The following is a 26,958-nucleotide window of genomic DNA, read 5'->3' on the forward strand; positions in this document are numbered from 1 at the left end:
TAATGCCATCTTTAATGCTCTCATCATTCACGCTCTACTGGCCCACAGAACTTACATCACACGTTCATGTGGACGGACGAGGTCAGCAGCCTGACGGGAGTGCAACATTGTCCTGGTCCTGCAGGACTCCACAGTCCACCACGCCCTGGCCCACATGGAAAAACAGGATGTGTCGGCCTGGCTTACTCACTTTGTCAAGCGACAGGAAAGCCCACAGGAAGTGTGTCCACCTTGGAAGACACCAAATTTACCCTGTTGAAACAAAACAGTTCATATTGGATCTATTTTTATTATTTTTTTGAGTCACTTTGCTCACCTCGGACCTGCCTGGAACATGCTTTATCAGCATCATGCTTCAAACCCGTCGCCATTAATCCTTTTTGATAAAAAAAAAAAAAAGAAATGAGGACAAACTGTTTTATTCATTTTTGTTTTGTAGATTAAAGATTTGTATATACAGTTGTGGTCAAAAGTTTACATACACTTGTAAAGAACATAATGTCATGGCTGTCTTGAGTTTACAATCATTTCTACAACTTGTTTTTTGTGATAGAGTGATTGGAGCACATACTTGTTGGTCACAAAAAAACATTCATAAAGTTTGGTTCTTTTATGAATTTATTATGGGTCTACTGAAAATGTGAGCAAATGTGCTGGGTCAAAAGTATACATACAGCAATGTTAATATTTGAATTTTTGACCACTCCTCTTGACAGAATTGGTGCAGTTCAGCTAAATGTGTTGGTTTTCTGACATGGACTTGTTTCTTCAGCATTGTCCACACGTTTAAGTCGGGACACTGGGAAGGCCATTCTAAAACCTTCATTCTAGCCTGGTTTAGCCATTCCTTTACCACTTTTGACGTGTGTCTGGGGTCATTGTTCTGTTGGAACACCCAACTCAGCCCAAGACCCAACCTCCGGGCTGATGATTTTAGGTTGTCCTGAAGAATTTGGAGGTAATCCTCCTTTTTCATTGTCCCATTTACTCTCTGTAAAGCACCAGTTCCATTGGCAGCAAAACAGGCCCAGAGCATAATACTACCACCACCATGCTTGACGGTAGGAATGGTGTTCCTGGTATTAAAGGCCTCATCTTTTCTCCTCCAAACATTTTGCTGACATCACATGGACAAAGATAAGACCTTCTGGAGGAAAGTTCTGTGGTATATAAGGTATATACAGTATAGGCGTAATATGATCAAACTTTCCTGTTCTTGTGAAAAGTCTAGCAGCCGCATTTTTAGTCTTTTAACGCTCGACCATTTTTTGACCGACTTGATTCATTTGGTACTGAAACATTTTAGGAGATAAACTTAGGAAATAATAATAAATAAAAATGTATCAGCAACATTAAAGGGAAACTGCACTTTTTGGGGGATAATTCACAATCCTTATGTAAGACAATGCATTCTAACTTGTAAATAAATGTTAGCAAAAGTCAGCTAACATTATGGGTGGATGGCTACCAAAAGCGCCTTATTGCAGTGAAACTTGCCAAGGGACATGTAAGCAAATATTAACATTGCTGTATGTATACTTTTGACCCTCACATTTTCAGTAGACCCATAATAAATTCATAAAAGAAGCAAACTTCATGAATGTTTTTTGTGACCAACAAGTATGTGCTCCAATCACTCTATCACAAAAAAATAAGAGTTGTAGAAATAATTGGAAACTCAAGACAGCCATGACATTATGTTCTTTACAAGTGTATGTACACTTTTGACCACGACTGTATACTGGCTCACCTGCACTGGCTTCCTGTGCACTTAAGATAAGACTTTAAGGTTTTACTACTTACATATAAAATTTGATTGATTGATTGAGACTTTTATTAGTAGATTGCACAGTGAAGTACATATTTCGTACAATTGACCACTAAATGGTAACACCCCAATAAGTTTTTCAACTTGTTTAAGTCGGGGTCCACTTAAATTGATTCATGATAAAGATATATACTATCATCTTAAAACAGTCATCACACAAGATAATCATCATCAGAGTATCGTATTTTTCGGACAATGAGTCGCAGTTTTTTTTCATAGTTTGGCCGGGGGTGCGACTTATACTCAGGAGCGACTTATGTGTGAAATGATTAACACATTAGCGTAAAATATCAAATAATATCATTTATCTCATTCACGTAAGAGACTAGACGTATAAGATTTCATGGGATTTAGCGATTAGGAGTGACAGATTGTTTGGTAAACGTATAGCATGTTCTATATGTTATAGTTATTTGAATGACTCTTACCATAATATGTTACGTTAACATACCAGTTGGTTATTTATGCCTCATATAACGTACACTTATTCAGCCTGTTGTTCACTATTCTTTATTTATTTTAAATTGCTTTTCAAATGTCTATTCTTGGTGTTGGCTTTTATCAAATAAATGTCCCCAAAAAATCCGACTTAAACTCCAGTGCGACTTATATATGGTTTTTTCCTTCTTTATTATGCATTTTCGGCCGGTGCGTCTTATACTCCGGAGCGACTTATACTCCGAAAAATACGGTATATACATTGAATTATTTACATTATTTACAATCCGGGGTGTGGGGTGTGGAGGGGGTTAGGCTTGGTTGTTATCATCACTTTAGTCCTCAACAATTGCATCATCAGAGAAATGGACATTGAAACAGTGTAGGTCTGACTTGGTAGGATATGTACAGCACGTAGTGGACATAGAGAGAGAGAGAGAGGGATCAGGAAGCATAAGAAAAATACTACACGGTCTAGCCCCATCTTATCTTGCTGATTGTATTGTACCATATGTCCCGGCCAGACATCTGCGTTCTAAGAACTCCGGCTTATTAGTGATTCCCAGAGCCCAAAAAAAATCTGCGGGCTATAGAGCGTTTTCTATTGCGACTCCAGTACTCTGGAATGCCCTCCCGGTAACAGTTAGAGATGCTACCTCAGTAGAAACATTTAAGTCCCATATTAAAACTCATTTGTATACTCTAGCCTTTAAATAGACCCCCTTTTTAGACCAGTTGATCTGCCGTCTCTTTTCTACTCTGCCTCCCTATCCTGCGTGGAGAGGTTATCGGGTGACCACAGATAAAGCGCTAGCTGTTCAAAGTCGGGACCAAGGGTGGACCACTCATAAGTGCATCAGTTGGGGACGTCTCTGCGCTGCTGACCTGTCTCCTCCACTCAAGACGATCCCCTGCTGGCCCCACTATGGACGGGACTCTCACACTATTAACTAGATCCACTATGGACTGGACTCTCACTATTATGTTAGATCCACTATGGACTGGACTCTCACACTATTATGTTAGATCCACTATGGACTGGACTCTCACTATTATGTTAGATCCACTATGGACTGGACTCTCACACTATTATGTTAGATCCACTATGGACTGGACTCTCACACTATTATGTTAGATCCACTATGGACTGGACTCTCACACTATTATGTTACATCCACTATGGACTGGACTCTCACACTATTATGTTAGATCCACTATGGACTGGACTCTCACTATTATGTTAGATCCACTATGGACTGGACTCTCACACTATTATGTTAGATCCACTATGGACTGGACTCTCACTATTATGTTAGATCCACTATGGACTGGACTCTCACACTATTATGTTAGATCCACTATGGACTGGACTCTCACACTATTATGTTAGATCCACTATGGACTGGACTCTCACACTATTATGTTAGATCCACTATGGACTGGACTCTCACACTACTATGTTAGATCCACTATGGACTGGACTCTCACACTATTATGTTAGATCCACTATGGACTGGACTCTCACACTATTATGTTAGATCCACTATGGACTGGACTCTCACACTATTATGTTACATCCACTATGGACTGGACCCTCACACTATTATGTTACATCCACTATGGACTGGATTCTCACACTATTATGTTAGATCCACTATGGACTGGACTCTCACACTACTATGTTACATCCACTATGGACTGGACTCTCACACTATTATGTTAGATCCACTATGGACTGGACTCTCACTATTATGTTAGATCCACTATGGACTGGACTCTCACACTATTATGTTAGATCCACTATGGACTGGACTCTCACTATTATGTTAGATCCACTATGGACTGGACTCTCACTATTATGTTAGATCCACTATGGACTGGACTCTCACACTACTATGTTAGATCCACTATGGACTGGACTCTCACACTATTATGTTAGATCCACTATGGACTGGACTCCCACACTATTATGTTAGATCCACTATGGACTGGACTCTCACACTATTATGTTACATCCACTATGGACTGGACCCTCACACTATTATGTTACATCCACTATGGACTGGATTCTCACACTATTATGTTAGATCCACTATGGACTGGACCCTCACACTATTATGTTACATCCACTATGGACTGGACTCTCACACTATTATGTTAGATCCACTATGGACTGGACTCTCACTATTATGTTTGATCCACTATGGACTGGACCCTCACACTATTATGTTACATCCACTATGGACTGGATTCTCACACTATTATGTTAGATCCACTATGGACTGGACTCTCACACTACTATGTTAGATCCACTATGGACTGGACTCTCACACTATTATGTTAGATCCACTATGGACTGGACTCTCACTATTATGTTAGATCCACTATGGACTGGACTCTCACACTATTATGTTAGATCCACTATGGACTGGACTCTCACTATTATGTTAGATCCACTATGGACTGGACTCTCACTATTATGTTAGATCCACTATGGACTGGACTCTCACACTATTATGTTAGATCCACTATGGACTGGACTTTCACACAATATTTGCTTACATGTCCCTTGGCAAGTTTCACTGCAATAAGGCACTTTTGGTAGCCATCCACAAGCTTCTGGTTGAATTTTTGACCACTCCTCTTGACAAAACTGGTGACCCCAAACACACGTCAAAAGTGGTAAAGGAATGGCTAAATCTGTCATGATCATTGGTCCGGATCATGTTTTGTGTTTTCTGTTAGTTTTGGACTCCTATAGTTCCTGTTTGTGCACCTCTGAGTTGTTACCATGGCTAGGTATTATTTTCACCTGCCTCTTGTGTTTGGGACGGTCACCTGTTGCTAATCAAGACACATTATTTAAGCCTGCCTTTGCCAGTCAGTCGGTCTGGCGTCTTTGTTTGCTTCACGCTACTGTTACGTGAGTAGTCCTATCTCTAGTCTATGCTAAGAGTTAGCCATAGCATCCAGTGCGATCTGCACTTTTTCCTTCGTCTTGTTTTTCTGTTTTTGGTGCTTTGTTGATTTGTTCAAGATTAAATCATGTTCCTACCTGCAAGTCCTGTCCGGAGTCGTCCGTTTGCATCCCGGGAGAACGAACCGTGCAGTAAGCTGCAACCAAACCGTAACAAAATCAAGCTAGAATCAAGGTTTTAAAACTTAAACGTGTGGACAATGCTGAAGAAACAAGTCCATGTCAGAAAACCAACACATTTATCTGAACTGCACCAATTTTGTCAAGAGGAGTGGTCAAAAATTCAAGCAGAAGCTTGTGGATGGCTACCAAAAGCGCCTTATTGCAGGTAAACTTGCCAAGGGACATGTAAGCAAATATTAACATTGCTGTATGTATACTTTTGACTCAGCACATTTGCTCACATTTTCAGTAGACCCATAATAAATTCATAAAAGAAGCAAACTTCATGAATGTTTTTTGTGACCAACAAGTATGTGCTCCAATCACTTTATCACAACAAAATAAGAGTTGTAGAAATGATTGTAAACTCAAGACAGCCATGACATTATGTTCTTTACAAGTGTATGTAAACTTTTGACCACGACTGTATACTGGCTCACCTGCACTGGCTTCCTGTGCACTTAAGATACGACTTTAAGGTTTTACTACTTACATACAAAATTTGATTGATTGATTGAGACTTTTATTAGTAGATTGCACAGTGAAGTACATATTCCTTACAATTGACCACTAAATGGTAACACCCCAATAAGTTATTCAACTTGTTTAAGTCGGGGTCCACTTAAATTGATTCATGATAAAGATATATACTATCATCATAATACAGTCATCACACAAGATAATCATCATCAGAGTACCGTATTTTTCGGACTGTGAGTCACAGTTTTTTTCATAGTTTTGCCGGGGGTGCGACTTATACTCAGGAGCGACTTATGTGTGAAATTATTAACCCATTTCCGTAAAATATCAAATAATATTATTTATCTCATTCACGTAAGAGACTAGACGTATAAGATTTCATGGGATTTAGCGATTAGGAGTGACAGATTGTTTGGTAAACGTATAGCATGTTCTATATGTTATAGTTATTTGAATGACTCTTACCATAATATGTTACGTTAACATACCAGTTGGTTATTTATGCCTCATATAACATACACTTATTCAGCCTGTTGTTCACTATTCTTTATTTATTTTAAATTGCCTTTCAAATGTCTATTCTTGGTGTTGGCTTTTATCAAGTAAATTTCCCCCAAAAATGCGACTTATCCTCCAGTGCGACTTATATATGTTTTTTTCCTTCTTTATTATGCATTTTCGGCAGGTGCAACTTATACTCCGGAGCGACTTATACTCCGAAAAATACGGTATATACATTGAATTATTTACATTATTTACAATATTTACAATCCGGGGTGTGGGGTGTGGAGGGGGGGGGGGGGGGGTTAGGCTTGGCTGTTATCATCACTTCAGTCCTCAACAATTGTATCATCAGAGAATTGGACATTGAAACAGTGTAGGTCTGACTTGGTAGGATATGTACAGCACGTAGTGGACATAGAGAGAGAGAGAGAGAGGGATCAGAAAGCATAAGAAAAATACTACACGGTCTAGCTCCATCTTATCTTGCTGATTGTATTGTACCATATGTCCCGGCCAGACATCTGCGTTCCAAGAACTCCGGCTTAGTAGTGATTCCTAGAGCCCAAAAAAAAATCTGCGGGCTATAGAGCGTTTTCTATTGCGACTCCAGTACTTTGGAATGCCCTCCTGGTAACAATTAGAGATGCTACCTCAGTAGAAGCATTTAAGTCCCATATTAAAACTCATTTGTATACTCTAGCCTTTAAATAGACCCCCCTTTTAGACCAGTTGATCTGCCGTCTCTTTTCTACTCTGCCTCCCTATCCTGCGTGGAGAGATTATCGGGTGACCACAGATAAAGCGCTAGCTGTTCAAAGTCGGGACCAAGGGTGGACCACTCATAAGTGCATCAGTTGGGGACGTCTCTGCGCTGCTGACCTGTCTCCTCCACTCAAGATGGTCCCCTGCTGGCCCCACTATGGACTGGACTCTCACACTATTATGTTAGATCCACTATGGACTGGACTCTCACACTAATATGTTAGATCCACTATGGACTGGACTCTCACACTATTATGTTAGATCCACTATGGACTGGACTCTCACACTATTATGTTAGATCCACTATGGACTGGACTCTCAGAATATTATGTTAGATCCACTATGGACTGGACTCTCACACTATTATGTTACATCCACTATGGAGTGGACTCTCACACTATTATGTTACATCCACTATGGAGTGGACTCTCACACTATTATGTTACATCCACTATGGAGTGGACTCTCACACTATTATGTTAGATCCACTATGGACTGGACTCTCAGAATATTATGTTAGATCCACTATGGACTGGACTCTCACACTATTATGTTACATCCACTATGGAGTGGACTCTCACACTATTATGTTACATCCACTATGGAGTGGACTCTCACACTATTATGTTACATCCACTATGGAGTGGACTCTCACACTATTATGTTACATCCACTATGGAGTGGACTCTCACACTATTATGTTACATCCACTATGGACTGGACTCTCACACTATTATGTTAGATCCACTATGGACTGGACTCTCACGCTATTATGTTAGATCCACTATGGACTGGACTCTCACACTATTATGTTAGATCCACTATGGACTGGACTCTCACACTATTATGTTAGATCCACTATGGACTGGACTCTCACGCTATTATGTTAGATCCACTATGGACTGGACTCTCACGCTATTATGTTAGATCCACTATGGACTGGACTCTCACACTATTATGTTAGATCCACTATGGACTGGACTCTCACACTATTATGTTAGATCCACTATGGACTGGACTCTCACGCTATTATGTTAGATCCACTATGGACTGGACTCTCACGCTATTATGTTAGATCCACTATGGACTGGACTCTCACACTATTATGTTAGATCCACTATGGACTGGACTCTCACACTATTATGTTAGATCCACTATGGACTGAACTCTCACACTATTATGTTAGATCCACTATGGACTGGACTCTCTCACTATTATGTTAGATCCACTATGGACTGGACTCTCACACTTTTATGTTAGATCCACTATGGACTGGACTCTCACACTGGCTGTGTGGAACCTGGTTACGCTAAAAGCTGACATGTTGTGTCATGTCGCATTCACACTGGAGTGTTGTGCAACAACGGGAAAATCCTCCCTGAAGGAATTGGTCACATGACCTTTTGTCATCTTTTCGGTCACTTCCCGTCTGCTTCCCCAGGATGAGAGTCTCGACTAAATCATTTGTCACTGCCGTCACGTAAGAGTCAGGTCAGGGTTTTTTTTTTTTCCTGACTGAACTTTCTAATGGTAAAGAACATCCTGACATGTTTACTCTTGTTTATGAATGACATCATCATGCAATTATTCTATTGGTACTTCACCGTTGGACACAGATACAGTGGAAACTCAATTTACAAATCTTTCTATTGGCCAACTTTTCGATTTAAGAACTTTTAGATGGCGTCAAATATGCCTCCGTTTATGAACCATGCCTAGATCTGTATACGAACGCTTCATTCATTCATTCTGTGTCCCGCCTGCAGACAAAAAACAGGGCACAGAATTTTTGGGGAGGCGGCGCCCTCTATTACACAGTAGAGTGTGTGTTTTTGGTGTATTTTTTCACCTTTTGACAAGTTTTGTCCAATTTGCTAACATAATAATAATATGAGTCCAAAAAAAGACAACAGATTAGCGTAGAAAGTAGGAGGAATTAAAATAAATAAGACTACTATATATTCTGGACTATAGAGCGCCCTGCTATATAAGCCGCACCCACTATATTTTGGGGAAAATCCCCTCCCCCCATTTATTAGCCGCACAACAATTATAAGCCGCAGATGTGAAATTAGTTATTTACACAGAAATATTTCATGAATGTTTATTTACATACCTTAACTGTTTCCAAACAGTGTCTGTATCCCGGCAGTAAAACGGCAGATCAAACAAAACAGAAGTCATCGTCATGGACCCACTAGCTGCGGAAGCTAGTTCACAATCAGCTAAACAGACTCAATAACTCCACGGTGACGTTTTGGTGAATTTACCGAGGAATTTGTGAAACCGAAACAATACAAAAAGAATGCCGTTGTAAGTTTATAATACTAACACACTCGTAGACATGTTAGCATATTAGCTATGGCGAACGACGCTCTTGTCGTTGCATTACAATAGCATGTACAAATATGCACGAAAACACTCTTACACACATCACACATGGGACGGTTTGGTAAGTAAGAAGTGTTTTAGTTATATTGTAAAACTTACAAACATTGCTTGGAGTGATGAATGAAGGATCCTTTCGAGCAGTAACGCCATGGACGGCTTTACTTTTGGTTTGATGCAAAACAGGAAGGTCCCGCCTGCTAGACAAAAAGCAGGGCACAGAATTTTTGGGGAGGCGGCGCCCTCTATTACCCAGTAGAGTGTGTGTCTTTGGTGTATTTTTTCACCTTTTGACAAGTTTTGTCCAATTTGCTAACATAATATGAGTCCAAAAAGGACAACAGATTAGCGTAGAAAGAAGGAAGAAATTGCTGTAGAGTAAAAACTAAACAAAAAAACGGACCAAAGAATATAAGCCACACATGTCTACTCACTAAATGTTTCCCCCCCATTTATTAGCCGTACCAGACTTATAAGCCACAGATGTGAAGTGAGTTATTTAGACAGAAATATTTCATGAATATTTATTTACAAACCTTAACTGTTTCCAAACAGTGTCTGTATCCCGGTAGTAAAACGGCGGATCAAACAAAACAGAAGTCATCGTCATGGACCCACTAGCTGCGGAAGCTAGTTCACAATCAGCCAAACAGACTCAATAACCCCACGGTGACGTTTTGGTGAATTTACCGAGGAATTTGTGAAACCGAAACAATACAAAAAGAATGCTGTTGTAAGTTTATAATACTAACACACTCGTAGACATGTTAGCATATTGGCTATGGCGAACGACGCTCTTGTCGTTGCATTACAATAGCATGTACAAATATGCACGAAAACACTCTTACACACATCACACATGGGACGGTTTGGTAAGTAAGAAGTGTTTTAGTTATATTGTAAAACTTACAAACGTTGCTTGGAGTGATGAATGAAGGATCCTTTCGAGCAGTAACGCCATGGACGGCTTTACTTTTGGTTTGATGCAAAACAGGAAGGTCCCGCCTGCTAGGCAAAAAGCAGGGCAAAGAATTTTTGGGGAGGCGGAGCCCTCTATTACCGAGTAGTGTGTGTGTCTTTGGTGTATTTTTTCACCTTTTGACAAGTGTTGTCTAATTTGGTAACTTGAGTCCAAAAAAGACAACAGATTAGCGTAGAAAGTAGGAGGAATTAAAATAAAAAAGACTACTGTATTTTCTGGACTATAGAGCGCCCTGCTATATAAGCCGCACCCACTATATTTTGGGGAAAATCCCCTCCCCCCATTTATTAGCCGCACAACAATTATAAGCCGCAGATGTGAAATTAGTTATTTACACAGAAATATTTCATGAATGTTTATTTACATACCTTAACTGTTTCCAAACAGTGTCTGTATCCCGGCAGTAAAACGGCCGATCAAACAAAACAGAAGTCATCGTCATGGACCCACTAGCTGCGGAAGCTAGTTCACAATCAGCTAGACAGACTCAATAACTCCACAGTGACATTTACCGAGGAATTTGTGAAACCGAAACAATACAAAAAGAATGCCGTTGTAGGTTTATAATACTAACACACTCGTAGACATGTTAGCATATTAGCTATGGCGAACAACGCTCTTGTCGTTGCATTACAATAGCATGTACAAATATGCACGAAAACACTCTTACACACATCACACATGGGACGGTTTGGTAAGTAAGAAGTGTTTTAGTTATATTGTAAAACTTACAAACGTTGCTTGGAGTGATGAATGAAGGATCCTTTTGAGCAGTAACGCCACGGACGGCTTTACTTTTGGTTTGATGCAAAACAGGAAGGTCCCGCCTGCTAGACAAAAAGCAGGGCACAGAATTTTTGGGGAGGCGGCGCCCTCTAATACCCAGTAGAGTGTGTGTCTTTTGTGTATTTTTTCACCTTTTGACAAGTTTTGTCCAATTCGCTAACATAATATGAGTCCAAAAAAGACAACAGATTAGCGTAGAAAGAAGGAGGAAATTGCTGTAGAGTAAAAACAAAACAAAAAAACGGACCAAAGAATATAACCCACACATGTCTACTCACTAAATGTTTTCCCCCCATTTATTAGCCGTACCAGACTTATAAGCCACAGATGTGAAGTGAGTTATTTAGACAGAAATATTCCATGAATATTTATTTACATACCTTAACTGTTTCCAAACAGTGTCTGTATCCCGGCAGTAAAACGGCGGATCAAACAAAACAGAAGTCATCGTCATGGACCCACTAGCTGCGGAAGCTAGTTCACAATCAGCTAAACAGACTCAATAACTCCACGGTGACGTTTTGGTGAATTTACCGAGGAATTTGTGAAACCGAAACAATACAAAAAGAATGCCGTTGTAAGTTTATAATACTAACACACTCGTAGACATGTTAGCATATTAGCTATGGCGAACGACGCTCTTGTCGTTGCATTACAATAGCATGTACGAATATGCACGAAAACACTCTTACACACATCACACATGGGACGGTTTGGTAAGTAAGAAGTGTTTTAGTTATATTGTAAAACTTACAAACGTTGCTTGGAGTGATGAATGAAGGATCCTTTCGAGCAGTAACGCCATGGACGGCTTTACTTTTGGTTTGATGCAAAACAGGAAGGTCCCGCCTGCTAGACAAAAAGCAGGGCACAGAATTTTTGGGGAGGCGGAGCCCTCTATTACCCAGTAGTGTGTGTGTCTTTGGTGTATTTTTTCACCTTTTGACAAGTTTTGTCCAATTTGCTAACATAATATGAGTCCAAAAAAGACAACAGATTAGCGTAGAAAGAAGGAGGAAATTGCTGTAGAGTAAAAACTAAACAAAAAAACGGACCAAAGAATATAAGCCACACATGTCTACTCACTAAATTTTTTCCCCCCATTTATTAGCCGTACCAGACTTATAAGCCACAGATGTGAAGTGAGTTATTTAGACAGAAATATTCCATGAATATTTATTTACATACCTTAACTGTTTCCAAACAGTGTCTGTATCCCGGCAGTAAAACGGCGGATCAAACAAAACAGAAGTCATCGTCATGGACCCACTAGCTGCGGAAGCTAGTTCACAATCGGCTAAACAGACTCAATAACCCCACAGTGACGTTTTGGTGAATTTACTGAGGAATTTGTGAAACCGAAACAATACAAAAAGAATGCCGTTGTAAGTTTATAATACTAACACACTCGTAGACATGTTAGCATATTAGCTATGGCGAACGACGCTATTGTCGTTGCATTACAATAGCATGTACAAATATGCACGAAAACACTCTTACACACATCACACATGGGACGGTTTGGTAAGTTAGAATTGTTTTAGTTATATTGTAAAACTTACAAACATTACTTGGAGTGATGAATGAAGGATCCTTTCGAACAGACCCGCTATGGACGGCTTTACTTTTGGTTTGATGTAAAACAGGAAGTACATTTTCAACAATTTTCATCCGTTTTGTCATGTAGAATGGCGTCTGGAGCACAATCGTTCGATATGTCCGGGAACGCGACTGACATGATCCTTGATATCGCTCGACAAAAATCTTTCTTTGATCAAATATAGGGGTCCATTTCATTGCATAGTTTGATTTTTCTGTTCGTATCTGCTTTTCGCAGGAAGATTCAAGCCTCTTGTGTACTCAAGATAGTGTGTGTGCTGCTTGCTGTACAACCGCCATCTGGTTTTCACTTCTGTGAAGAAGTCACGTGTCGAAATACAAGCAATTGGCCGCAATGTTTTACAAGCCGCAGTTCAAAGTGTAAGAAAAAAGTAGCAGCTTATTGTCCTGAATTCACAGTATTTGGGAGGCGTACATTAAAAGGCCTATCCATTTTCTACCGCTTGTCCCTCTTCGGGGTCGCGGGGGTGCTGGAGCCTATCCCAGATAAGCGGATGAGCAGAGCAACCTCTTGCCCCCTCCACCACTAATAATAATGAACCCGTCAAGTAAATGTCCCCTTTTTCAACATTTTCATTCACTCACGTCTGCGTGACGTCACACAAGTCCGTGGTCAGGGGTCCTGATGGCGGTCCGGTTTGATGAACTTGCTCTGCAGGAAAACTCTGGGAACACAAAGTCCTTCCTTCTTGTTGACTGTCTCTCTCATGACGTACTCGTTAGCCTGGCACAGGAGGCCCGCCTCCAAGAATAGCGCCGCCAAGAAGTCTGCGAGCACAGACGCAATGCATTCTGGGACGTGGTAGGGAAACACTTGCACATTTGGGGCGCGTTCACGGACCTTTAGAGAAGAAGTAGGATCTGGTTCCGTCCTGGCGCACGTAGAAGTTCTCCGCCAGTTTGCTGCTCGCTTTGAACCTCCGCATGGCGTGGTCGTGCAGGCCGTAGTCCCGGAACAGGACCACGCCGCCGGGCTTCAGCACCGTGCTGACGTTGCGCACGGCCAGCGCCATCTTGGCGGGATGGATGGCCGACAGCACGAAGATGAGCGTGACCGCGTCCACGCTGGCCTCGGGAATGTTGTCACGCAGGTCGTCCCGGGTCAGGTCACACTGGAAGGCCCTGCAGCGACCGCGACTGTAAAGAGGATTGTTCTGACAACACAAAACAGAACCTTCTTAATGGTTTTACACGTACTCTTGCAAAAAACTTAGGGATCGAACCATTCTTACCGCCGATATCTAACATTCTGACGTATATCGGTAACAGCCTCTTTTTTATCGGACAGTACGTCCCCTCTGCTTATGTGAACATGTCTAAACTTCCATTTTTTGCAAGGAGTTCCAGTTTTTGTCCTTCTATCCTGGAATCTTCCTTCCGTTTTGTTCGCAACACTTGGAGCATAGGTGTTGGAATAATTATGTATATATTATCAAACAACTTTTATGCTAGAGGGCCGTTGCTATAATTATTGTCAATTGTGCTGAAGCGGTATTTTTTTTTTGTCTGTGCAAAGCTGGCAACCCAAAAGATTGCAAGCCAGTCTGGTATATGTGTGTGTGTCCAGGAACGGCCTGCTGACTGCCAAGGCCGAACACCGCCGTGACGCAGACAGAGCAGAGACAAGGCGATATCACCAGCGTCAACACATTTGCATTTTTGTATAATCATATATTGTGTCTAACTGGAGTTGTCGAGATTACCCCCTTCCCTCAGCGACAGCTTCAGTGATGTAACCAGGAACCTCCCAAATAAATAGAGGAAGCACGCGGGCTGGACTTTTAGAACGTAGTTTGGATCCGTAACTAGAATACAGCCCAAAACACGTGTCTCCTGTGGAGAATGCATATATGTTTAAGAGTTATTTCTTTATTCATGGCCATGTTTGGATCAGCAAGTACTTTTCCTTTGTGTATTCTACCAGTTTTTCTTTGTCTTCAGAGGTCTGATTAGTGTCTTGACCATCGGAATGTGAATACCTCCCCCACTTCTTCCTTATCAGTGTTGCGAGAGGGAGTGGTGGGGGCTTTCTTTGTGTGCAAGAAGTTGACTCTTCCGTTTGAATGTCAGATCAACTAGAGTAGCCGACATGAATGTATTGGTTAAGCTGATCTTCCGAAATTTCAGTAAAAAATGATAATATTCCTATTCTGTCTTGATGGTCCTTCTTACTCAGCATATATGTCATCGAAAGAACTTGGGATTGACTAGTAACTTAGATTCCCTGGGTGGAAGAGCTGGTCGATGCAACACTCCTCATTGAGCCAAATTGAACTCTGTCTCTGCATGATTCCTTGCTTCTCGTCTGTTTAATAGATGTCATCAGTGTTTGAGCCTGACAATAGGCTCATCAAAATAGCGCCAAGAGTTTTTATGTTTCGTGATTCCGTCAAATAACACCACAAAAGCGATGGACAGAAAATATGTCTCTGCCAAAAATCCAAACTTTGTGTAAATATCTTGACAAATAGGAGATTATTATATACCGTATTTTCCCGGACTATAAGGCGCACTTAAAATCCTTTTTTTCTTCTCAAAACTCTACAGTGCGCCTTATAAGCCTAATGTAAGGAATAATTTTGGTTGTGCTTACCCACCTTGAATCTATTTTATTTGGTACATGGTGTAAACATGGTACATGGCAGTCAAACATAAGAGATAAGTGTAGGCTGCACTATGATGGGTCTCAAGTAAACAACACCAACATTTTATATGTTCCATTGAAAATATAGAACATTACACAAGGCGCTCCAAAATCTATCAAAATGTTTTAGTACGACTTTGGTAAGCTACGATGCCGCACCACTTGAAAGATTGTCGCCGCATTAAACATAGAAGTATTATTATGGTGTGTGTATAAGATAAGACAATATCTGGCGTTTTGTTTCGCAATATTATGCAAAAGCAAATTTTCATATCTTCTGGTACTGTATTTGGGATCTGCATAAATCCTGAAAAAATGCGCGCGTCCACCTTTGAAGTCTGTGACGATGCCGTAGTCGATAAGCTTCTTCTTTTTCTCTATCTTCTTGTTATGGGACATTCATCTTTCGCTGTTGCCATTTCTAATATAAAGTAGTGTAAAGTTCTTACTTATATCTGTCAGTAAACTCGCCATGAAAGCGCTAAAACATACCGGTGTAGTGACGTTACATTATTCACCCAAGGAACTTTCGTTATTAGAATTCCAGTCGGACGGTTTGTTTTCACGGGACACATTTCCGGTGTTGTTGTTTCCGGATGAGGAGATGCTGCTCCGTTATTGATTGAAATAAAGTCTGAAAGTCATTAAAACAGTTAGCGCCATCTTTTGACACTTCTTCCACTCCCGTCCTTGCACGCTACACCGCTACAACAAAGACGACGGGGAGAAGACGCTGTCGAAGGTGAGCCACGTAAATAAGACCGCCCACAAAACGGCGCATTCGGAAGAGACTGTCAGAAAGCAGCTTGAAGATGATGTGTAAAACATCATCTATGCAACATTTTGACCAAAGACCCACCATCATACTTGCCAACCTTGAGACCTCCAATTTCGGGAGGTGGGTGCGGGGGGCGTGGTTGGGGCGGGGGCGTGGTTAAGAGGGGAGGAGTATATTTACAGCTAGAATTCACCAAGTCAAGTATATCATATATATATATATATATATATATATATATATATATATATATATATATATATGTATATATCCCTGCGACCCCGAAGGGAATAAGCGGTAGGAAATGGATGGATGGATATATATATAATATATATATATATATATATATAAATAAAATAAATACTTGAATTTCAGTGTTCATTTATTTACACATATACACACACATAACACTCATCTACTCATTGTTGAGTTAAGGGTTGAATTGTCCATCCTTGTTCTATTCTCTGTCACTATCTTTCTAACCATGCTGAACACCCTCTCTGATTATGCATTGCTGTGTGGCACGCACAAGAGTGCTTTCATCAAATGCACTAGATGGCAGTATTGTCCTGTTTAAGAGTGTCACAACATTGCTGTTTACGGCAGACGGACTGCTTTACTGTAGACGTTCTTTATATTGTGGGAAAGCGGACTCAGGTCCGCATGGAGCTGGAGGGGGCGTGGCCTCCAGCTCCGCCTGAATTTCGGGAGAAAATTTGTCCCGGGAGGTTTTCGGGAGAGGCGCTGAATTTCGGGAGTCTCCCGGAAAATCCGGGAGGGTTGGCAAGTATGCCCACCATTACCGTATTTTTCGGACTATAAGTCGCTCCGGAGTATAAGTCGCACCGGCCGAAAATGCACAATAAAGAAGGACAAAAACATATATAAGTCGCACTGAGTATATAATAAGTCGGATTTTTGGGGGAAATTTATTTGATAAAATCCAACACCAAGAATAGACATTTGAAAGGCAATTTAAAATAAATAAAGAATAGTGAACAACAGGCTGAATAAGTGTACATTATATGAGGCATAAATAACCAACTGGTATGTTAACGTAACATATTATGGTAAGAGTCAGTCAAATAACTATAACATATAGAACATGCTATACGTTTACCAAACAATCTGTCACTCCTAATCGCTAAATCCCATGAAATCTTCCTCCCCGGTGTCGCCTCGGGTATGTCCTTTCTTTCTGCTACTCGATCGCCGTATTCTGCAGCATATTTCACTACGTCTAGCTTGTAATCTGCAGAATATGATTTCCTTTTCGGTGCCAATTTAGTTCAGCCCTTCTCAGTTTTTATAAGTTACCGCCAATGTTGATGTGATCCATTTTAATAGCTACGGCAGCAGCGTATAGCATATAGCAGTTAGCATACCATGACCCACAATGCACTTTTGCCATGACCCTCCCCCGCCGAATTCTTATTGGTTGACGTGTGTGTGACGATTGCGGACATTTGCTTCATCTCTTACGCGAATGAGATAAATAATATTTGATATTTTACGGTAATGTGTTAATAATTTCATACATAAATCGCTCCTGAGTATAAGTCGTACCCACGGCCAAACTGTGAAAAAAACTGCGATTTATAATCCGAAAAAACAATACATGTTATGTAGACCACAAGGAAGTCTTTTACATTTAGAAAAAAATTATAATAACATGACTCCTTTAATGTGCCCTATAATCAGGTGCGCCTTATATATGAAAAAAGATCAAAAATAGACCATTCATTGGCAGTGTGCCTTATAATCCGGTGCGCCCTATGGTCTGGAAAATATGGTAAGTAAAGAAGAGCAGGCAGCGGCTTGCACATTCTCATACTTTCTGTAACACCCAGGAATAAATGTCAGCCATCTTGAAAAATGTCTCAACTATAATCTACGCGAAGGAGCCCAGAATTGTTTTGTTTTTTTAAATCCATCCATCTTCTTCCGCTTATCCGGGGTCAGGTCGCGGGGGCAGCAGCCTAAGCAGGGAAGCCCAGACTTCCCTCTCCCCAGCCACTTCATCCAGCTCTTCCCGGGGGATCCCAAGGCATTCCCAGGCCAGCCGGGAGACATAGTCTTCCCAACGTGTCCTGGGTCTTCCCCGTGGCCTCAACACCTCCCTAGGGAGGCGTTCGGGTGGCATCCTGACCAGATGCCCAAACCACCTCATCTGGCTCGTCTCGATGTGGAGGAGCAGCGGCTTTACTTTGAGCTCCCCCCGGATGGCAGAGCTTCTCACCCTATCTCTAAGTTTTTTTTTTTAATGTTCAGAATATTTAAAAATCATATTATGCACATCAATCATCCCATATTGACAAATGATTGTTGTGAATTGTCTTACAAATTGAGAACAGGAAGTGAACATGTGTTAGTAATTGATATAAAATGTAAAGAGGGTACATTTAAATGCGATTTGCTTCTTCCTACTCCTTTTCGGACATGTTGTAAGGAGAAATGAGAATATGTAAAATATGTAATGTATCATATTGAAACTGTATACATGTTCAAAATAAACTTCAACCAAGTAACAAATATTTCGTAGTCCCAGGACATTTTTTTTAAACAACTTAAAGCCTTGTCCAGCTCTTTACTGACATATACTATTCATGTTTAAATAACTTTTACTGCAAAAGAATATCGGCTCCAAATATTGGTTATCCGGTTTCCTTGACTACTAATAATCAGTATTGGCCCTAAAAAAAAACATATTGGTTGATCTCTAATAAACATCTATTTATGAATGCTAGAATAATCAGCAGACTAATTAGCACATGAATGATCAGAAGAGCTTGATGTTCTCTCACTTTGACAAAGTCCACAGCTCTTGGCGAGAAGTCACAGGCGTAAACAAAGATGTTGCCCTCGTCTTCCAGCAGAGGGAAGATACAATTCCCTACACCGCAGCCGGCCTCCAGCAGAACCAGCCTCTGGGATTCTGACTGCAAGTAGAGAAAAACACAAACATTTTTTAATACAGTATTCACAAGAAGATGCAAGAGAAGGAAAATGTTTAAATTATTTTTCACTCCTATATATACATACAGTTGTGGTTAAAAGTTCCATAACCACTTTTGATGTGTGTTTGGGGTCATTGTCCTGTTGGAACACCCAACTGCGCCCAAGACCCAACCTCCGGGCTGATGATTTTAGCTTGTCCTGAAGAATTTGGAGGTAATCCTCCTTTTTCATTGTCTCATTTACTCTCTGTAAAGCACCAGTTCCATTGGCAGAAAAACAGGCCCAGAGCATAATACTACCACCACCATGCTTGACGGTAGGGATGGTGTTCCTGGGATTAAAGGCCTTCACCATTCTCCTCCAAACATATTGCTGGGTATTGTGGCCAAACAGCAAAATGTTTGTTTCATCTGACCACAGAACTTTCCTCCAGAAGGTCTTATCTTTATCCATGTGATGTCAGATGAAACAAAAATTTAGCTTTTTGGCCACAATACCCAGCAATATGTTTGGAGGAGAATGGTGGAGGCCTTTAATCCCAGGAACACCATACCTACCGTCAAGCATGGTGGTGGTAGTATTATGCTCTGGGCCTGTTTTGCTGTTTTCCAACAGGACAATGACCCCAAACACACGTCAAAAGTGGTAAAGGAATGGCTAAATCAGGCTAGAATTAAGGTTTTAGAATGGCCTTCCCAAAGTCCTGACTTAAACATGTGGACAATGCTGAAGAAACAAGTCCATGTCAGAAAACCAACACATTTAGCTGAACTGCACCAATTTTGTCAAGAGGAGTGGTCAAAAATTCAAGCAGAAGTTTGTGGATGGCTACCAAAAGCGCCTTATTGCAGTGAAACTTGCCAAGGGACATGTAAGCAAATATTAACATTGCTGTATGTATACTTTTGACCCAGCACATTTGCTCACATTTTCAGTAGACCCATAATAAATTCATAAAAGAAGAAAACTTCATGAATGTTTTTGTGACAAACAAGTATGTGCTCCAATCACAAAAAAATAAGAGTTGTAGAAATGATTGGAAACTCAAGACAGCCATGACATTATGTTCTTTACAAGTGTATGTAAACTTTTGACCATGACTGTATGTATGTATGTATATATATATATATATATATATATATATATATATATATATATATATATATATATATATATATATATATATATATATATATATATATATATATGCACATGTTAGGTCAGGAAAAAACACAGAGGCTATTTCATCCCTACAAGCCTGTTTCGCAGATTTCTCTGCTCTTCAGGATATTTTCCCTGCAACCTAAAGCTTAACAAAAACAGAGTTTATGATTTGTGAAACTGCAACAAAGTCACATTTAATCGTTTTTGGCATTAGTCCAGGTGGAAATAGAAAGAAAACACTGTACTTAAAGCCCTCAAATCTGAAATTAATTAATTTATGCAACCTAAATATTGATAAAAACAGTTTATTATCTTCGAGGAATATTTACCCACCTTTGGACAGGGTGGACCGTACATGAGATATCATCTCATGTACGGTCCATTATGTTCAAGGACATAACATGAATGCACCCTGTGTTTTCCATCCTTGCAAACACACACACACACATTGTATCCCACTTAGGTTCCTGAGGAAGAGGTAGCAGACACACACACACACACACACACACACACACACACACACACACACACACACACACACACACACACACACACACCTTCTTCTGCTCCACTTTACTATGGTGTCCCCCAGGCATCTATAGTGGGGCCCATCCAGTTTGCTCTTTATCTCCTCCCTCTTGGAGAGATTTTTAAGAGACATGGAGTGTCTTATCATTTTTATGCAGACGACTACAAATTTATGTGCCGATTTTAAAAGGCCACGGCCCCCTGACACCCCTTCTCAACTGTCTAAGCCACGTCAAGGCTTGGTTAGCCCAGAATTTTTTAATAATGAATGAGGGAAAAACGGAAATCTTGGTTATTGGTTCGGCCCTCATTGACTTGGGACTAGAGATGTCCGATAATGGCTTTTTTGCAGATATCCGATATTGTCCAACTCTTAATTACCGATTCCGATATCAACCGATACCGATATATACAGTCCTGGAATTAACACATTATTATGCCTAATTTTGTTGTGATGCCCCGCTGGATGCATTAAACAATGTAACAAGGTTTTACAAAATAAATCAACTCGACTTATGGAAAAAAATGCCAACATGGCACTGCCATATTTATTATTGAAGTCACAAAGTGCATTATTGTTTTTAACATGCCTCAAAACAGCAGCTTGGAATTTGGGACATGCTCTCCCTGAAGAGAGCATGAGGAGGTTGAGGTGGGCGGGGTTGGGGGTAGGGTGTAGCGGGGGGGTGTATATTGTAGCATTCCGGAAGAGTTAGTGCTGCAAGAGGTTCTGGGTATTTGTTCTGTTGTGTTTATGTTGTGTTACGGTGCGGATGTTCTCCCGAAATGTGTTTGTCATTCTTGTTTGATGTGGGTTCACAGTGTGGCTCATATTTGTAACAGTGTTAAAGTTGTTTATACCGCCACCGTCAGTGTGACCTGTCTGGCTTTTGACCAAGTATGCTGGGCATTCACTTGTGTGTGTGAAAAGCCGTAGATATTATGTGACTGGGCTGGCACGCAAAGGCAGTGCCTTTAAAGTTTATTGGCGCTCTGTACTTCTCCCTACGTCCGTGTACACAGCGGAGTTTTAAAAAGTCATACATTTTACTTTTTGAAACAGATACCGATAATTTAGAAACAGATACTGATAATTTCCGATGTTACATTTTAAAGCATTTATCGGCAGTCCGATATTATCGGACATCTCTACTTGGGACCATTGCAAAATTGGCGTCACTATAGACAGTGATTTTAAACTTGACGAACAAGTCAATGGCGTTTTAAAATCATAATTTTATCATCTTCGTCTTTCAGCAAAAGTAAAACCGTTTTTAATCTTTTAACCTTTTTGAACAAGTCGTGCAATCTTTTATTTTAAGTGGCCTGAACTACTCCAATGCACTTTATGCTGGCACCCGGTCGCAGTTAGTCCAGAACGCGGCAGCACGGCTTTTAACAGGGGCCAGGAAACGCGAGCGTATAACCCCAATTCTTGAGATTTTGCACTGGCTCCCTGTTCATTTTAGAATTGATATTAAAATGTTGCTGCCTGACCAGGGCTCAGAAAATCTGCAGAGACTCCTCCCAATCCCACCAAAGACTCACACTATTATGTTAGATCCACTATGGACTGGACTCTCACACTATTATGTTAGATCCACTATGGACTGGACTCTCACTATTATGCTAGATCCACTATGGACTGGACTCTCACTATTATGTTAGATCCACTATGGACTGGATTCTCTCACTATTATGTTAGATCCACTATGGACTGGACTCTCACACTATTATGTTAGATCCACTATGGACTGGACTCTCACACTTTTATGTTAGATCCACTATGGACTGGACTCTCACTATTATGTTAGATCCACTATGGACTGGACTTTCACTATTTTGTTAGATCCACTATGGACTGGACTCTCACTATTATGTTAGATCCACTATAGACTGGACTCTCACACCATTATGTTAGATCCACTATGGACTGGATTCTCACACTATTATGTTGGATCCACTATGGACTGGACTCTCACTATTATGTTAGATCCACTTTGAACTGGACTCTCACAATATTATGTTAGATCCACTATGGACTGGACTCTCACAACATTATGTTAGATCCACTATGGACTGGACTCTCACTATTATGTTAGATCCACTATGGACTGGACTCTCACTATTATGTTAGATCCACTATGGACTGGACTCTCACAATATTATGTTAGATCCACTATGGACTGGACTCTCACAACATTATGTTAGATCCACTATGGACTGGACTCTCACTATTATGTTAGATCCACTATGGACTGGACTCTCACTATTATGTTAGATCCACTATGGACTGGACTCTCACTATTATGTTAGATCCACTATGGACTGGACTCTCACTATTATGTTAGATCCACTATGGACTGGACTCTCACTATTATGTTAGATCCACTATGGACTGGACTCTCACTATTATGTTAGATCCACTAGACAGTGGTTGAAAAACACTGTCTACGGGGACATGCACAAGCTGTACACTGACTACTTTAAAATGGCTGTGTTGTTTTCCCACAACTGTCTTATCTCACCTCTCTGCACGCCTTAAGCTCCTCGAACTCTCTGCCGGTCCAATGTCGGTCCTTGAAGAAATGCGTGTTGTTTCTTTTGTAGAACAAGTCCCAGTTCTTCTGGGCTTCTTCTTCCAGTTTCATCTGCTTGAAGGCGGGCACCAAAGTCTGCTTGGCGGCCAAGTTGTCCTCATGACGAGTGGAATGTTCTGGAACAACACTTTGACCAACTCCATCGTTATCAACTTGGACTCCATCGTCCGCAAAAAAAGTTTCAGACATGATGAATTAAATATATATATACATATATATATATCTTCAGATTTGTGCTAGTTAATCGTTATATAATTATAAATGCTGCAAAAACAAACAAAAGTGTGCCTTTTTTTGCTGCGACCTCCATCCTGTCCGTTTTCTCCAAATGTCCGTGTAGAACTTGGATTACTACAAGGTTCCGCCTGTCGTGACGTCATATTTGAATTGTTTGGCGGTGGGGGAAAAAATAAATAAAAAATCTGTCCCTTCATCCTGGACAATATTCATGACAAATTTGTGCTTTGTTTTAAAAGATGTGATATTTGGATTTACACTGTATGAAACATTTTTTGAAAAGGGGGTTTACCTTTGCAACCTCATTATACTATTGGCTAAGTTTTATATTCATAAATGTAAGTTTCTTAATTTTTTTGTGCCTTAAAAAAGATTTAGGACTCTACATTAAAACACTTTCTACATCTAACAACCAAAAAGCTGTGAAAACAATGATGCTGTGTTCCTAATTTAAGTTATTTACTGAAATTGAGTGAGCCTATGGCTTTGCACTTTGTTTATTATATATATTTTGTAGGGCTGCAACTAAGGATTAATTTGATAAACGATTAATCTGTCGATTATTATTTCGATTAATCGATTAATAATCGGATAAAAGAGACAAACTACATTTCAATCCTTTCCAGTATTTTATTGGGAAAAAAACATATTTTGATTATTGTTTCGCTGCTGTTTGTACATGTTGCAGTTTATAAATAAAGGTTTATAAAAAAAAATTAAAAAAAATTTAAATACAAAAAACATTTGCCTCTGCGCATGCGCAAATCTCCCGTCCAAAAGCAGAACCTAGTAACTCACTTCTAGCTGATTTTGATAAAACAAACGAAAACCAATCTATTTTATATTAAAGTCCCATCCATTCACAGAGATTTGATTTCTGCTTTGTTGATGTTAATTGGTATCCGCAATTCCAGCCTGCAATTTTATATTTTATATCACCTAGTAACTCCAAAATTATTATCAGCTCAGTTTTGACCAAAATTGAGTTACTGGGTTTTGCCTTTGGACGGGAGAAATATAGATCCAACGAATCGATGACTAAATTAATCGCCAACTATTTTTTATAATCGATTTTAATCGATTTAATCGATTAGTTGTTGCAGCCCTAATATTTTGCATTCTATTTTAGTTACTTTGAATTTACAACCCCCTGGCGCTGTTTTGTACTGTTTTTGTACTTATTTTGATTATTGTTTCTTGACTGGTTTTCAAAATAAAATTTTTAAAAAATACAAAAAAAGGAAATAAAGTGGTCCTTGTGTTAAAAAAAAAAAAAATTATAATAATAATAAAAAAGAAAGGAAATAAAGTGGTCCTCGTGTAAAAAAAATAAATAATAATAATAATAAAAAATAATAAAAAGGTGGTTACTGCCAATAAAATAATGAAATGTGTACTTATATATTACTAGAAACCAATTTAGAAGGTATTTAACTGAACCTACATTGACGGTAAGTTTGCATTTACTTGTCGATAATCAGAATCAGAAATACTTTATTAATCCCCCGAGGGGAAATTAAGATTTTCAGCACAATCCCCTTCAAGAGCAGACAGAACAGGATCACTGACGGGTCTGCCAACTTCCGGCGCCCCTTACAAAAATAGGTGAGAAACAGGTAATCGCTGGAGAGGAGGTCCAGACTGAGGCCAAGGGGGAAAAAAACACATAGCCATAGCACACATAAGCATGTGTGTAAGAGGGGAAACATCAAACATCAAAAAACACAAAGGACATTAAAGACATTAAAAAGAGCAGGGCTGATGCAACCAGCCATTTCTACATCCATCCATCCATTTTCTACCGCTTGTCCCTTTCGGGGTCGTGGGGTGTGCTGGAGCCACCTCATCTTAATATCCCAGTTTGGTAAAACATCTCTTGATAAAATCAGAGGGAATTGGGAAGAAGAGCTTGGCAGATCTATAGATGATGGAGATTGGGATTCTGCCTTAACCCGAATTAATAACAGTACATCCTGTTCAAGGCTTAATTTAATACAATTTAAGGTTGTCCACCGTATTTATTTCACTAATTCCAAACTCTCCAAAATATACCCCAATATTTCGTATACTTGTAACAGATGCGTTTGGACCAGTTGTTCCTCCCAGGGAATTCAAGTCACAAGTCGCTCCCAAGCTCTTTACGACACTTAAATCTGAGTAGAAAAACCACCAGAGACAGAATAGGTATTTTGTAATATATTTGCATGAGATGAGTTAGCGACTTGTCCAGGGTGTACCCCGCCTTCCGCCCGATTGTAGCTGAGATAGGCTCCAGCGCCCCCCGCGACCCCAAAGGGAATAAGCGGTAGCAAATGGATGGATGGATGTAATATATTTGCAAAGCTTTGTAAATACATTGAGACCAGTCCAGCATAGAACATTCAATCGCGCCGCCAAGATGGTCTGCCCCCCCTTTGAAAAACCCTCTCCCCTCTTAAGTCTCTCTTCCTCCCACCCTCACAGTCTTGTCCCTCCAGCCAAAACACATGCCCATTGTCCTCCGCACCTGGACATAAGGCTAGATAAGAGAAAGGAGTATCTCTCTTTCTTACATTCCTCACTCAAGGTTTAAGCACACAGTAATTGCAGACAACCAAAAGACCACAATTGGAAGAAAAACACTAGCTGTTTTGTACTATGATTATGAAATAAAAGAAGTAACACTTAAATTCGGATATATGTAAATATCTGCCTCCGACACCTGCAAACATGACACACATGTTTTGGTCTTGTCCCCATTTGCTGGATTATTGGACAACTATTTTCAAACACCTTGCTAAGGCATTGGATTTAAATCTGACACCATGTGCAGAAATGGCTATTTTTGGGACGGTATCAGATCCCCAAATAAGAACAAAATGTAAGGATAGTATCCCCTTTGCATCCTTATTAGCACGTAGGAGAATTTTGCTGGAGTAGAAGTCACCAGTCTGCCCCAAAGCCTCCTTATGGCTTAAAGACCTTATGATGTATTTAGATCTGGAGAAAATAAAGTTCAATCTTAGGGGGGCACCTGGGAGGTTTTATTCTGTTTGGGGCTGTGTGGTTGACTACATAGCTAAATTAAAGACGCTACAGGACACATGAAAAGTTCACCTTTCATAAACCAGCTTCCTTTTTGTTTT

The 26,958-nt window shown here is 40.1% G+C and overlaps 1 protein-coding gene across 3 annotated transcripts; it reads right to left on the reverse strand.

Annotated features, from left to right (window-relative positions):
• Window positions 1–23,927, reverse strand: mettl6 (methyltransferase 6, methylcytidine). 3 transcript variants are annotated; one of them, XR_012050389.1, is made up of 6 exons: window positions 23,525–23,927; window positions 19,151–19,285; window positions 13,769–14,081; window positions 13,513–13,695; window positions 317–376; window positions 1–252 (listed from the first exon to the last, which is right to left on the reverse strand). XR_012050389.1 is itself a non-coding variant. In XM_072913056.1 (5 exons), exons 1-4 carry the CDS (start codon window positions 23,783–23,785, stop codon window positions 13,541–13,543), a joined length of 864 nt encoding a protein of 287 aa, XP_072769157.1. In that variant the 5' UTR covers window positions 23,786–23,927; the 3' UTR covers window positions 9,642–12,156; window positions 13,513–13,540. The 3 variants fall into 3 exon arrangements, 2 of the variants coding, with proteins under 2 accessions (XP_072769157.1, XP_061813092.2); XM_072913056.1 differs by lacking the exons at window positions 1–252; window positions 317–376 and adding an exon at window positions 9,642–12,156; XM_061957108.2 differs by lacking the exons at window positions 1–252; window positions 317–376 and having other exon boundaries at window positions 12,470–13,695.
• Window positions 23,928–26,958: the final 3,031 nt, after the last annotated feature.

The sequence above is a fragment of the Nerophis lumbriciformis genome, linkage group LG04 (genome assembly GCF_033978685.3).
Source record: "Nerophis lumbriciformis linkage group LG04, RoL_Nlum_v2.1, whole genome shotgun sequence".
Classification (NCBI taxonomy): Eukaryota; Metazoa; Chordata; class Actinopteri; order Syngnathiformes; family Syngnathidae; genus Nerophis; species Nerophis lumbriciformis.

What these genes read in the sequence shown, in the direction of transcription:
- mettl6 (XM_072913056.1), bottom strand. Translation starts at nt 23,785, where the DNA reads ATGTCTGAAACTTTTTTTGCGGACGATGGAGTCCAAGTTGATAACGAT. An exon ending in AGCTTAAGGCGTGCAGAGAG is followed by an intron (nt 19,286 to 23,524) that starts GTGAGATAAGAC and finishes CTCTACTTGCAG; the next exon opens with TCAGAATCCCAGAGGCTGGT. An exon ending in ATCCTACTTCTTCTCTAAAG is followed by an intron (nt 13,696 to 13,768) that starts GTCCGTGAACGC and finishes CTGTGCTCGCAG; the next exon opens with ACTTCTTGGCGGCGCTATTC.